Source organism: Entelurus aequoreus, linkage group LG07 (genome assembly GCF_033978785.1).
Source record: "Entelurus aequoreus isolate RoL-2023_Sb linkage group LG07, RoL_Eaeq_v1.1, whole genome shotgun sequence".
Lineage (NCBI taxonomy): Eukaryota > Metazoa > Chordata > Actinopteri > Syngnathiformes > Syngnathidae > Entelurus > Entelurus aequoreus.
This window is the reverse complement of record NC_084737.1, coordinates 28,269,649-28,285,201: the sequence shown is the minus strand read 5'-3', so window position 1 is coordinate 28,285,201 and position 15,553 is coordinate 28,269,649. Positions and strand designations below refer to the sequence as shown.

The following is a 15,553-nucleotide window of genomic DNA, read 5'->3' as shown; positions in this document are numbered from 1 at the left end:
CAGAGGAAGGGAATTTACGCTAACTTGGCGCAAATTATTTTGATGGTGAAAGTTCAAGGTGACCGTGGCCTCACATCTGTACCATTGTCTTGTGAACGCCGAAAGGGAATTTGTCTTTTAGAGGGTTTAGCTCTTCAAATGACATGCTTTAAGTCAGTATGTCATCATGTTGATATGCTAAAGCAGGAACACATACAGCTCATTAGGGATGGACGATAAGGCCTAAAATTTATATCGCAATACATTTTGCAGCCTCTTGCGATATCCATCCATCCATTTTCTACAGCTTGTCCCTTTCGGTAATGATGGATATATTATTTGGCATATAAATGATAATATAACTTATAACCATACTTGCCAACCCTCCCGTTTTTAGCGGGAGAATCCCGGTATTCAGCGCCTCTCCCGACAACCTCCTGGCAGAGATTTTCTCCCGACAAACACCCGGTATTCAGCCGGAGCTGGAGGCCACGCCCCCTCCAGCTCAATGCGGACCTCAGACTGAGTGGGGACAGCCTGTTCTCACGTCCGCTTTCCCACAATATAAACAGCTTGCCTAACGAATTCAAATGAATGGAAACAAGAATTTCAGTTCATCCAGGACAGTTCGAAGGGGAAGGTGTATGTGGCCTGTAAATATGTAGAACAGACTTCTCCATTGAACACGGTGGCCGAAATGATATACTCATCAGGAACGGAGAAGTTAGACAGGACAATACTGCCATCTAATGGATAGCCACCGGAACACTGAAATTAAAGTATTTCTTTTATGTAAATTAAATAAATAAATAAATAAATATATATATATATATATAGCTAGAATTCACTGATAGTCAAGTATTTCATACATACATACACACATATATATATATATAAAATGTATATGAAATACTCGGGTTGGTGAATTCTAGCTGTAAAAAACCACGCCCCCAAATATTGATGTATCACTGTAATATCAACAATATATTATACTTTATATGTTAACTGATCGGCCCATCCCTATTTCAAGAGCTCAAGCTGAGTGCTTAGGTATGCATTTTTGTATCCTCCAGTGGTTGGTATATCATGTTCAGCTATCCCTTGTCCTCTAGTCTTCCAGTGATAATTGTACGTGTAACAAACACAGTTCATTTGCAGCCATGGAGGTGAAGATTAATCATTTGGAAGTTGCACTGTAGAGGGACATTAGCCGATAGCTTGCTAGCAAGGATGCTACATTGTTGTTCGCATGTCCCCATCAGATTTGCGGGACACAACTACAATGTGCCATCAATAGTCATTATCACTACGTAACGGTAGTATTAACAGCTCAATCGTTGGTCAAGATTGTATCATTTATATCCTATATATGGTCTATATTGCGCAGCCGTAGGTTTTTTTTTTTTCTTTCTTTTTTTTTCTTGGACTATTGACTTGTACAGTCCAGAAATACAATTAAACACATGTCAAATTATCTTTTTTTTCGTAGATGAGATTTCTCTGCGATTAACGCAAATGAAAGGAAACTGGAAAATGTCAGTCGCCTTCAGCACTTTCGCACTTGCAGTGCTTCTAATTATTGAAATTGGGGTTGCCATCCTTGCAGTAACGGGATCAATAGGATTGGCACGCTTGTTTAGGATTTAAGGCCTCCTCTCTGCCTTTGTGTATTTTGGTTTGCTTCGTCCATTAACTTCTGGTCAAACATCTGCTGCTGCTGTTTGCTAGGAGGAGGAATGTCCTAACCCACCTACTATTTTCAAGTCCTCTAGGCTAGTGTTTCTTAACCAAAGGGCCAGGGCCCATTGTTGGGCCGTGAAAGGCCCGCCAAAAAAAAAAGTTCCTCAACTGTGGTCAGTATGGACTGCAGCGGTACTCATTTGTAATACAGTAACAGTAATGAAAGTATCAAACAAACAGAGTAAGTCTGGAGCTAAAGTTATAGAGAAGTTCAAGCACAAAACATATGACTAAAGTGGTAAAGCTGTATTTTCATTTGTACTTAAAGTTTATTGAAAGTTTATTTAAGAAACATATATATTGTTATTTATTATGAATTTAATTAGAACCAACTTATTTTAGCACTGCGTAATTGTATGTGAATTTATTTTTCATCAGTTTTTATGTTCCATTTCTTTTGCAGGATATTTGATTAGTATTTATTTTTCGAACCAGCCTGACCTAAGCCTTGATAATATTTATTATGATGAATGTATATTTCTGATGTATTTGAGTGGGCCCCGGGTTCCGCTGTAGTAGAAAAGGTAGATGCCGAGGTCAAAAAGTTAAGAACCCAGCGTCTAGGCCACACTTTTTACTTTTCCTTCTCCTGCCTCCAGTCATTCTCATTTCACATTCATTGGTAAAAACTAGACATGGTTTGACCAATAGAATTTTCCTGATTAGCCTTTTTATTGAGGATATTGCTCTTTTCTGACTTATAAATGTTACAGTGTTGGATAGTTGTGTTAAACAATGTAAAAACATCAAATCATCAAGTTCAGTTTTTAATGCCTTCAAACGCTGTTTTTTTAAATTTTTTAACATTGTGCCATTTGTGATATCGCAGATTGACTGATGTACTAATGTGGGTATTTCTAGTACAGGCTTTCTGCCAGGCCCCTCCTCTCTGCTCTGCTCTCTTGTGCCGAAACGTGAAACACCCAGTGTTCTTTCTTCTCGTTATTACATTACATATACATACACATACATTAAATATTTCCGTGTTTATTTGACAACAACATTTTTACACGGGACTCTTTCGTCAACATGGACCAGTAAGTACAAGTTGGATTAGCCACTAAACTTCAACGAAAAAGACAGCGACATTGCAACAATACAACTTGGTTTATAAAAATGTAGAATAGAGTATTATTTGTATCTAATTGTGGCATGCAATTAGAGAAATACATTCTAGCTTTTATTATGCGGTTATGTATTGATCCCAGTGGGCAGTTGTCCCTAACGTTGTGACCGGGTAATCTATAAATTGTTTATGAAATTTATTTTCAACTGTGGCTTTAAAAATAAATAACGGTGATGTTTGTCTGCAAGGTATATATTTAACAGTGAACATGCTCAGAAGATAGAGTATGATACTTTTTGAGTGGGTGGAAGGAAGTGTAAAATGTAGATTAAAATCATCATGGGTCCCCTTTAATAAATGTTACATATTGATTGGCCTTTTAAAATTACTATGCTATTAAAACTGGATGCCAGTGCTCATTTCTTTTGAGTGGCTCAATATCAGAAAAAGTCTAGCAAAAATAATACCTTTTGATAAAAAGAGGGCAAACACCTCTCTTCAGTAAAGTTTACAATCTGATTCAGAGCAATACAGATATAAAACACTATTTTAAAAAATTCCATTATTTCCTTAGTTTTTTGTTGTTTGTTTTTTTACAATGCAATTTCAAATAGTAGTGTCACCACTGATAGAATCCAGCAGTGTTCATACTGTGACATACACAGGTGCAAAATGGAACAAAAATGGCAGCCTCTTTTGAGGCGCTTTAGCCCTCCACTTGCCAGTGGTCTTTCACAGTGTGAGACCCGGTGAATGGATTCGATATGGGCCACACATTTTGCCGGGGGACTCTTCTTTTCAGTGGGGTCGCAACAAAAGGGCCATTGTGGCCCAGTGTGCTACTGGCTTTACATAACGAAAGACCCTTACTTGGCCTAATCCTTCTCAACCCGTACTAGTATGGCTATTAGGAGCTGTATCCGCTTTCACATGGGAGTGCATTTAATTATGCTAATTATGCATGTATGGATTTTCTTGCTTGTTTGTTTGGGCATGTGGGTAAACTAATCATTGCCAAAGTTTCAATCAATCAATCAACCAATGTTTATTTATATAGCCCTAAATCACAAGTGTCTCAAAGGGCTGTACAAGCCACAACGACATCCTCGGTACAGAGCCCACATACGGGCAAGGAAAACTCACCCCAGTGGGACGTCAATGTGAATGACTATGAGAAACCTTGGAGAGGACCGCATATGTGGGTAACCCCCCCCCCCCACCCCCCTCCTCTAGGGGGGACCGAAAGCAATGGATGTCGAGTGGGTCTGACATAATATTGTGAAAGTCCAACACATCAGCGAAAGTCCAGTCCATAGTGGGGCCAGCAGGAACCATCCCGAGCGGAGACGGGTCAGCAGCGTAGAGATGTCCCCATCCAATGCACAGGCTAGCGGTCCACCCCGGGTTGGGAGCAGAGTAGAAAAGAAAAGAAAAGAAACGGCAGATCAACTGGTCTAAAAAGGGAGTCTATTTAAAGGCTAGAGTATACAAATGAGTTTTAAGATGAGACTTAAATGCTTCTACTGAGGTAGCATCTCTAACTTTTACCGGGAGGGCATTCCATAGTATTGGAGCCCGAATAGTTTGATGTGTTGCAAGGTCTGAATCGTCCAAAGACAAACATTTCATTTGTCAGTCTTTTAATTTGGTGATGCAGAAACAAAAACAGCATTTTACACACCTTTAAATTCCAACATTGTGATTATGATGACCATCTCAACTATTCCTGCTGCTAATATTAATATGCGTAGTAGTGTTATTTTTTGCTTCTCTGTCAGTCATGCTGAAAGACAACATATTTGCATGAACTGACTTTCTGTAACATTTAAATTTTGCACTTTCACTCCAGCATAAATTTATGTGAAATCTCATGTCCATATATTTTAGTATCTGGATTGTGTTTGCCTATATGAATAATTAAGAAGATCTTACACATGCTTGTAATTTAAAAGGAAAATGATAATTAGAAAAGGACAAATAAATGAATATCGTCCATCCTTCACCAACTTCACATTCTCCAATTTCCTCCACCAGTTAATCTCTGGCTTTCTGTGATGTTTTTCTAAACATTAAGTTTAGACCCACCCAGGGCTGTTTACAGGCCCCTTCTGGGTGGATTTTCATTTGTTGTGATTTTCATTTTCATTTGTTTTTTAATTTATAATAAGCATCAATCACCTCAAAGTATCGTGGACCCCCTTACGTTACTCAAGCTTCCCCAATAAAAAACACGCCTCTTTCATTGTGCGTCCTCGAGTTAATGTGCACATTTAAATCACCTTCATCCTTGAATAAGCATACACATCTCACATCCACATTTCAATATAATCCACCAGAGGAGATTTGACAGGATATGATGGTGTGGCTGGGATTAATCACTTTCAAAAGAAATAAAGCAATTACCTAAAAGGCATTTAGGATATTCTGCCCTTAATGTTAAATATTTCAGTGTTTAATGTACTTTATGTGTTATGTTGTAGAGAGCGCTCCGGCCTGCGCCTCGCATGGGTGCCAGTTTCAGTGTGCTGTGACTCACGAAGGACCCAAGTGCTACTGTGGCAATGGCTTTGAGGTGGCTGCAGATGGAAAAACATGCAAAGGTGAGCAGACATTTTGGATACATGCCAAACACATGTAAGCACTGTGTTTCTCACTAATGTACCGTCATATCTCTCTCCTGGTAGATTTCAATGAGTGTAGCGTGTATGGGACATGTAGTCAGACATGTAAGAACGCTGAGGGCTCCTACACCTGCAGCTGTGTGGAGGGCTATCTGCTGCAGCCAGACAATCGTTCCTGCAAAGCCAAAAATGGTGAGAGCACAAAAACAGCAACTCCTTTCTCTATGTCCAACATTTGCTGCATTGTCCCTTCTTCTTACCATCGACAGAGCCAGTAGATCGTCTTCCCATGTTGCTGATTGCAAACCTCCACGACATCCGCTGTACCTCCCTGAGCGGCTCCACGTCCAGACTGCCTTCCATTGGCACCAAGCAGACCATGGCAATGGACTTCATCTATGCCAAGGAGACCGTCTGCTGGATCAATGTGGGTGAAACACCCGCAACCACGCAGCTGAAATGTGCCAGTATCCCTGACCTCAGGACAGTCACCGACATTCGCACCATCAACATTTCTATCACTCTGCACCGTGAGTATTGTTTTATTTACCACAACAAGAGAAATCTTGTGCTACTGTGACATTATTGATACTACCAGGCCAACACCATAATAGAGGAATAAGTTAAGGAAATAAACCTTAATGTTCTTTTAATATTTTTCATTTTAGAATACAATGAAATGCTTTTATTGGGGCCGTTAAATTTAACAATTCAACGCAATATCGCATTAATCATCTATCAATGCAAATTAATAACCCGTTATATTTCGACCCCACATGCTCCTGCTTTAACTGCAGCTGGTTACCTGAAAGGGGGTGTGGGTTGTTATACGGTCAGGGATCAGGTCACTGCATACATCAGTGCAAATTTGAGTGAGGAGACTCCGACTTGTGTGCTTTGTGACAAGTTTTGCTTCAAAATACTGTACACACAGATGAGACTTAATATATAAGTGTTACCAATTATGTATATTTAGTAAAACGTTTAAAAAAAAAAAAAGTTTGTGACATTCTCAATATAAAATTGCATTTATTTAAAAATATTGAGGTACTTTTAAGTTGATTTAAGTTTTACAAGCAAGTAAGTTACTGTAAATAATCATGATTAATCACAATTCAAAAGTGTGTAATTTGATAAAAAATAACAATTTGATTAAAAATAATAATTTGACAGCACAAGTTTGTATCAATACTGTTATAGGATCAATAAACATCAGTTAAAAGGTTGACACCAGTAGTTTACAATTAAAATACATGTACTTGTCTGCAATATTCTAATTTGATATTCCTAAGAAAATCTACTTAATGTTCATAAAATTGTGGAGGCCATTGTACTTCAATTTTTGAGCTTATTTAGTTCTGTGACGGAGCTCTTAACTCAAAAACTTGTACCTGAAATCAACATCTCCCATTAAAATTAATTGAAATCTATTGGAGTTTGCCCCCACTCCAAAACAGCATAATTTTAACAGGTAACATACCTTTTAAAAAGAAAATCCAACTTTAAGATAATAAATATTGTATAAAAACAACACAATAGAATGTACTACTAATAACTACAATAGTTTTATAAAATAATATAATAATAGTGTACAGCATTTACCTTGAAAAGTCGACTTCTATGGTATCTCCTTCCAGCTGCTTCTCTGTCAAACACATCATCAGCAGCTTCTCAATACTTTCATGGACGAATGTTAGTCGTTTAGATATTATTTTAACATTCTTGGCTGGCGTTAGGCTTATTCTTTTTCAGTATGTTGCAGACAAGCAGGGATATGCTCGAATGGCTTCACCACGTTGGCCACCATGTTTTTAATGATTTCTTTCTTTAATTAATATAATCCACTTCTTATTCTCAGTACTGGCCCTCACACTCACTTTATTCCTTCCCATGCTTAGAAAACAAAATTATGTCAATCTGGAGCTATAAGCTAATGCTAACGAATAAGACCAGTTGTTTTGGGCGGATCTTACGGGGTTCACTGTGACATTTGCTACGCCAACTTAATGCAGGGATGCATGTAAGTTAAAGCATAACAATTAGCTGAGAGACAGTTCTTATCTCAAAACATCAAATTTAGGGTACCACTTAAAATTTTTTTTTTTTTTTTAAACTTCAAAATCAATTAATTTAACCACTGTGTCAGGAACGGTGGAGCCAAACTCAACATAGTGGGGTCTGGCAATTTAATTTACGTATTGACTTTTGCTCAAAACTCAAATCTGCGACAAGTTTAGCTTTTCGATAAAAGGCTTTGCCAAAATGTTAGCTTTTTTAACCTTCATGGCCACCATATTTGTTGCAGAAGTAAGCCAGAAAGTCAGCGTCTATAGCCTCTTTTGTACTAAGATCCTGTAGAATTGCCACTTCAGAATTGCAACAGAAGATCCAGCATTTATTTTATTTTTTATTTTTTTATAACAAAGTGGAGTGTTTCCACTTTTGTGTTCTTACTGATGAAACATGAACAGACAGATCAGAGCTGATAAAGTTGAGGACATTACAACAACATGACGTCTGTCCATTTTCTCTGACAGAGTACACAAAATATTGGACCCTTAAATGGTCATGGCCATACAAAAAACATAACAACAATTTTAGAGTGTACACTAGTAAATAATAAGAGCTGCGGGCGTTAGAGAAATTTAAATAAATGTCTTTCTTTACAGAGCCCCAGCTAGTAATCAGCTCAAATTGTAAAATGCGGGTACATTGCTGGAGGACTCAGATGATCAGCACAACAGTGCCAAACAATATCTAATGAGTTCTGGTGTATTATTCTGACAGCGTACAGTCCCTTTGAAGAACAGGGGCGCACTGACACATCACTAAATCATGGAGGCAATTGGTTTGTAGCGGACTTATAGTTCTATGATATTGCTGCCAGCATGTCTGGAATATGCAAAACAGGCCTTTGCTGTATCCTTCTATATCTTCATTTATGTACCTGCAACATTTCTTTTTTAAAGCTTGGAATGAAAAATGACTTGTACTGTTAGTTTTTATGATGTCTTTTAGTGCAATGCACACAATTTCCCATCATTTGCTGTATTGATTTAATGATATCAATTGTTAGATTATGTGCTTCCAGTATGAAAGACAGCATGGAGACAATGCTGCAAAACAAGTACAAATGTCTTGTTTGTGGACTTTTTTCCTGCATTTTCCCAGACTCACAAACTGCCATCTATTGTGCAACACACTCAGCATGTGAACCCTTCCTAGGTGTGACTCACTCTGATTGTGCCAATTTATTTTTGAATGTAAGCCAGACATGTTTTATTTCAATATTGGCTCAAAAAGCGGTTAACCTTTTAAGATGGGTAAGTCTACATTTGTGAAAACTAAAATGAGTTCTTTTGTGAATGAGCCTGAGAAATGTAACAGCAGTTGGAGGGAAAACAGGCAAAATCGCTGGGTGTGTCGACCCTGACATATGGGACTTGAACCCTTCAATGTGATAGGTGGTGCTTTGACTCATATCCACCTTAAATGGAGCTTAAGACACGTCTGTCACAGTTGGGTCTGTGCTGCTGAGGATCTAAGGACCAACATTCTTAGGTGTAACATTTTACTTGTAAGAATGATACAGTTGCATAGATAGTGTTTGTATGTGTGTTAGGGGGGTAAGCTAAAGGGAACCTAACAGGAGGAGACTTAAGCCATGGCTGGAAATGATGAAATCAGACATGCTGCCATTGGGGAACATGGGCTGTACATCCCTAAGATTTATTCAGCTACGTCAGGTCCTGTAAAGTCAGGTCATAAACACACAAATACAAGCACTGACCCAAATACCTTTGACTCATTGGTGCAGGACTTGGTAAAATATTACCTTTTACTTTTTCTCATTTAGCTTCATCTGCAACTGTAAACATAATGACTACATAGTGATTTTTGGGTATTACAGACATCAGTTGACACACCAGGCGTTGAATACGATTTCATGTAGTGATGTAATTTCACTGCACAACCCCGTTAGGCCTATGCTGCGCATGATTGACTGACACTTTAATTTAAAGGGAAACTTCACTTTTTTTGGGACTTTTGCCTATTGTTCACAATCATTATGAAAGACATGACGTCAGATGTATTTTTTTTAATGCATTCTAACTCGTAAAAAACGTAAATAAAAGTCTGCTTACAGCAGAGTCAATGGGAGGTCCTCTAGTCCAGTGGTCCCCAACCACCGGTCCATTGATCGATTGGTACCGCACAAGAAATTTGAAAAAATTAAAAAATAATAATTTTTCTTTTTCTTTTTTTTTTTTTAATTAAATCAACATAAAAAACACAAGATACACTTACAGTTAGTGCACCAACCCATAAAACCTCCCTTTCTCATTCACACTCATTCGCACAAAAGGGTTGTTTTTTTCTGTTATTAATATTTCTGGTTTTTGACTTGACTTTATTTATTCATGCTTGCAGTGGAGCCAAGGCCCCACTGAAAAAACAGCTGAACTTTACAATGAATATTAAACAAACAAAGATAAAAAAAATTAAAAGAACAGACAGTATTTTATATAAAAAAAACATTTTCATTTTCAGGGCAACAGCAGCATGGAAACTATTAGCATTCTGGTATATGACTGTATTACTTATTTAATTAGATAGTATTATTATACAGTTTAATTGCAGTATGGAGGGTAGAGTTTTTAAGTCTTTGTCTTGGCTTTGGGCTCGGGTTCAGCCAGCTTATGTTGGTTCCTCAATGTCCTGGCAGTGCGGCTGCCTCGTGTTGGAGGTAGCAGGTCATGCAGAGGGTGTTGCTCATCATGCATATCCCTGACCAGCTTCACTGCAGCCTCCTCTCTCCTGGTCTGGAGTGATGGTAGGGGTTGTGAGATGTTTCCAGCTCTCCTCGTAATGAGTTTACAGGCACGTTTCTGGACTCGCTCTAGCTCTGCCTGTTGTTTTTTGGAGCAGCCCACTAAGAGCACTGAGCTATATTCCAGACACGGCCTGATGAGAGTGGTGTAGATGGTAACAAGGTTCCTACATTATATATCAATATAGATCAATACAGTCTGCAGGGATACAGTCCGTAAGCACGCATGATTGTATTTTTTTATGACAATTTTTCAAGCGTTGACCGGTCCGCAGTTACAAAAAGGTTGGGGACCACTGCTCTAGTCCCCCCATAAAAACCAATAAGAAAACATCCAAAACGTGCCAACAATACTTTATTTACATTTTGTGACTTGTATATTAACCAAGTATTAGTGATATTGTTGTTGTAAGTGCTAATTGATATTTTTATTGTAAGTGCCAATGAAGACTAACTATTTATAGCGACGCCGTGATCACTAGCGTGTGTGCCTATGTTTACATCATTGAGTAATCAGCTGTTTCCTCCCTTCCCTGCTCATGGAAGGAAGTTTATTGGAGATCATAAATCATGCCTCTCACCTGGATAGTAGAAGGATGAGGATGTAATCCAACATACTGGTAAACTTTGACATCAAATTTAGACCCCGAAATGTCGAGAACGACACAAAAAGACACTTGGTTTCACCACCATTTTCTTCGCGAGGATTCTGAATCATTCTTCATCTAAACGGGACAATAACAAGATTCTGTCAGTCGGCATCTTAATGACAGCACAACTTGTACAGTAAGTGATGTTTTACCATGTTTGTTGGCTCTCATGAAGTCTGCAGTGAGTGGTCATCAGTGATGTAATGGGGGAAAAAAGCGAACGTTGTGATGCGTTTTTGAAATTAATGTGCCGCGTATGCTTAAAATGATCAAAATACGTAAATATTAAATGTTAATATGAATGAGTCCGTTACTACATTACATATATACTTACAGCATGTGTATAAAATCTTAAAGGAGGTGTTTGGGGTGTTTTCAAGGGTATTCATAAGAGTATTTATAGATAAGCTAGCTTCTCCGCCAGCACAAAATGTGTTTGAGTTTGTAATGCACAACACTAGGCGATTGTACACCAATCTGTACTAAAAAATATAACGGTCATATTAGAGTATCTGTAAAGTATTAGCACACATTTCATGTTTTGTTTGTACACAGCAAGCCAGACAGCGTATGTACTGTAGTTGTAATAACTCACACGACGTATTGCTTGTATCATGATAAATAATAAGGTGTGATTCTCTCAATGGACAGTTGTGCGTTATGTCTCGCTGGCCAGGGACATTTTTCTTAGTTTATTTGGGTAAGCACTCCATTTGTCGAAATAGCTTGGCTTCAAGTTTTATATTTTGCAGCTTCAAATCACTTTCTTTCTCGGCTTCCATCTGCTCCTACGTCTCACCCCTTCTTCGTGCTGGCTTCTAGAAGCAGTAATTCATCCTCTGTATATTCAGCTTCAAAAAGATAAGGTTCTGAATCCTCATTTGTCAAAAAATAGTCATCTTCGTTGGTTGTTACCGTGCCTGCCATTATTAAGAAAACACTTTTGTTGCCGGAAGTCGGAATTGCGCTGCTATGGAAACGGAAATAAATGCGCTGGGGAAAGAAGTCCCGGTATTGCTTGAAATGACCAAATTAAGGTAAGTACTGTACATATTACATATTGTTATAAACATGTGTGTTACTACATTATATATAGACTTGCACTGTGTATATAAAAAGTTGATTTACGGTTTGAAAATTGTTTTAGAGGGCATTGAAGGCTATAACGGTGACTCCCATTAGCTGCATCTTCCAAGCGTTTTTATTATATTTAAAATCCTAAAAGAAAAAGACATGTTCTTGTCCCTCAAAATGTTTGTAAACAATAGGCAAAATTCGTAAAAAAGTGCAGTTCCCCTTTAAGTAATGGACATCTAAAAGTAATGGCTCTGACTTGGTGCCTCTCAAACACATGACATTTAATTTTCTCTAAATCTAAATTCCTCACAAAATAGTTTGTAATATTATTTATTTACTTTGTAAATATTCTTCTCTGTAGATCAAGGGTGTCCAAAGTGTGGCCCTGGGGGCATTTGTGGGCTGCTGCATGACTAAATAAAAATATAACAAAAAAGAGCTAAAAGACTTAGGGCCTGATCTACTAAAGGTTTTTGTGTACCGAAACAGGTACAAAGTTGATAGTGCATGCAATGCTGATTTACTAAGCTTGTACTCAGAGGATAACATCTCTTAAGTAAACAAAATAAGGAGATGAATCCATTTAGCGTGTCTGTCTTCATGAATTTGCAGAATATTTGCTGATTATCAGGACGTCCCCAATACTGGGAGGAAGAGATGCAAATGTAATAATTTAGCACTGTGATTTATCAAGACTAAAACTCTTCTGCGGGTGCTATTTTGCGTCTTTATTTAGTACGACTGAAAACTGCGTACAAACCGGTACAGTTATGTTTTTTATTTTGTTGCTGCTGGATGAGGGAAACGAGTGTTTTCATGGGCAGATAATGTCTATAGTACAAGCAAAAACCTCATTTAAATAGGGCAGTCCATGCCACTTTTGCACCTAAGTAGATCATATGCAACACGGCCACTAATAGTACACATTATTGTATAGTTTGCACACGCTATTTGGCACTTGGTATTTGGATCTTTGTAGATCAGACCCATTATGTATTGAGAAAAAAATGACATTTTGATACCAATACCTAGGTGTGTCTCAATCCAATATTAATAATGGATATCAGAGGCGTGTTAGAAAATATTCAGTAACAAATATGTCCCCATCACTCAATTTACTGCGTCGTGGGCTTAATAAATATTGTGGCCACTGGGTGTTGCCCAAAAAATAATTACCACTCCACTTCAACTTAAAGGCAGCATAAGTCCATTCCAAACGGTTAATAATAAATAGGTTAGTTGTTTTCATACTTATCATTGTTCTCTTTTCTAACATTCCACACTACAAAATAGTAAAAGAATGTGTGCTGATAACGTACCGGATTTATATCAGTCTTAACCAACACTCAAGACTCTAATATCAGTATTTCATAGAGCTTATAATGTCACCAATGAAATGACACAAAGCTGACACAAAGTTTTGTCTTCATATCTATATATATGTATGTATGTATGTATATATATATATATATATATATATATATATATATATATATATATATATATATATATATATATATATATATATATATATATATATATATATATATATATATATATATATATATATATATGTAATTTCTTTTTTTCCTGGAACAAAAATAATATCATACATTGTCTTTTCAGTACGCTGCCCTTGGTGGAAAAGTTTGGACACCACTGCTACAGCTCACTATTTTGAACAATTCAAATGAATTACTTTTTCAAACATTGCACCAAAAGTTGCAATGTTTCGGTACTATTGTTTTAAAAAATGATTTTGCATCCGCGTACGATTTTACCAATCTGTTATCAATGTTTTACTGTAAAGGCAGTTCATATGACAAATTTGGTTAAAACATTTTAACACTGCACAATAATTGTACACTATCTCCCATGCACAGACATGTACACATCGTTTGCAAAACAAGAATGCCTAGTTTTGCTTTCATTTAAAAGTTACTCACCTTGTTTATTTTGCTACTTGCAAGAGATTTGGATGAGACCGCTTCAGTTGTCATCATAAATGGTAAATGTAAATGGGTTATACTTGTATAGCGCTTTTCTACCTTCAAGGTACTCAAAGCGCCTTGACACTATTTCCACATTCACCCATTCACACACACATTCACACACTGATGGCGGGAGCTGCCATGCAAGGCCCTAACCACGACCCATCAGGAGCAAGGGTGAAGTGTCTTGTTCAAGGACACAACGGACGTGACGAGGTTGGTAGAAGGTGGGGATTGAACCAGGAACCCTCAAGTTGCTGGCACGGCCACTCTCCCAACTGCGCCACGCCGTCGTATGTATCCTAATTGTCCAGGTTTTTGTGGTTGAAAAGTGCTAGTCAAGTGATGACTTTATTTGTGTTCTACAACAATGTTGCACAAAATGCCAAAATAATGTATTACATTTCCATCAAAAACTTCAGGAAACTGTTTTACAGATATTAAGTATCTCCAGATGTGATGTTGTGGTGTGTGATGGATTGAGCAACATTAAGATTCCGTTCACAAACTCCACATCTTTATTACTATCACAACATACTAAATGAAGGGTACATTAAAAAAGTGACTTTGCAGCCATGTCTTAATCGCCGAGTTGTTAACAAAGAAGTGAATCTGCATCAAAATGCTGATGCATACAGGGACAGAGCAACAGACCGAGTCAAATTTGTGGTTAAGTTGCGGTAGTTGGATCAGTGCGCAAGAACGTAATAAAGTGCAGGGATTGGGTGATTTTGCGTGAATTGGTGCAAATTCCTAGAGGGACTGAATAAGCCATGCCATGCCTGTGTACCCTATGGTTGCCAGAGTTTGAATAAGAGCCTGCAGCCTTTAAGCTGAATCAAATCGAATCGTTGTGCAATCTACTCATTGGTTCAGTTAGTTAGGGTTGGTCAGCGCTGTAATTACACTTGGATGTTCACCAAATAATTAGTCATGACAATAACATATCGACCCAAACAGGATCTAAACTCGACAAAAAGATAATGCATCACTGAGTTAAATCTGTGAATTATTCTTAGATATGAATGGGTGGGTGCAACACAGCATCAATTTATTTCTTGCAGCAGACCAAAGCAATTGAACTAGATGAACATTTGTGTTGGCCTACTAGCTTGTGTTTACTGTACAGGCATACCAGTGTTAGTGGTCAATCATCTTGTCTAACATCCTGATAACAAGAATAGTGTGGGGACGCTGCTAAAAGTATAGTGTGCAGACCCGAGAGACTGGTTTTAGAAAGGATATGATTAACATGGAGCTTTGGAGTCTGGCAGCTTTCACACACACATAAAATGATTTAGTGCTTTGTGCCTTGGACAACATCACAGATGACTAGACTGAATGTTCCAGATGTAGGCTGCTCTGTCTGCAGTTCTGGAAACATACAGTAAGAGGAGCATAGGCTGCCTATCCCATTCTCTCCATTCTAACCACGGAAGGGACCATCGCTTAAGTCCACGTCCTTCTTCCCTGAATATTAGTTAGTCACTTGCCTGGTTATTTGGCTTCGTCTTTTCAAATATGCCCTCAGCTCCTTCCTTCAGTGTTAGTATACTTAAAATTTGAAAAAATGTAACTGTCTCCTGCATCTGCCTCCT

The 15,553-nt window shown here is 37.9% G+C and overlaps 1 protein-coding gene across 2 annotated transcripts in view; it reads left to right on the top strand.

The window, feature by feature from the left end:
* Positions 1-15,553, top strand: part of LOC133653629 (low-density lipoprotein receptor-related protein 1-like) — a 223,583-nt gene that overhangs the window by 115,288 nt on the left and 92,742 nt on the right. For both annotated transcript variants that reach the window (XM_062053123.1, XM_062053124.1), the window contains exons 4-6: positions 5,266-5,385; positions 5,470-5,598; positions 5,676-5,936. In XM_062053123.1, coding sequence (XP_061909107.1) covers positions 5,266-5,385; positions 5,470-5,598; positions 5,676-5,936 — 510 coding nt within the window. The remainder of the gene's footprint in view (positions 1-5,265; positions 5,386-5,469; positions 5,599-5,675; positions 5,937-15,553) is intronic.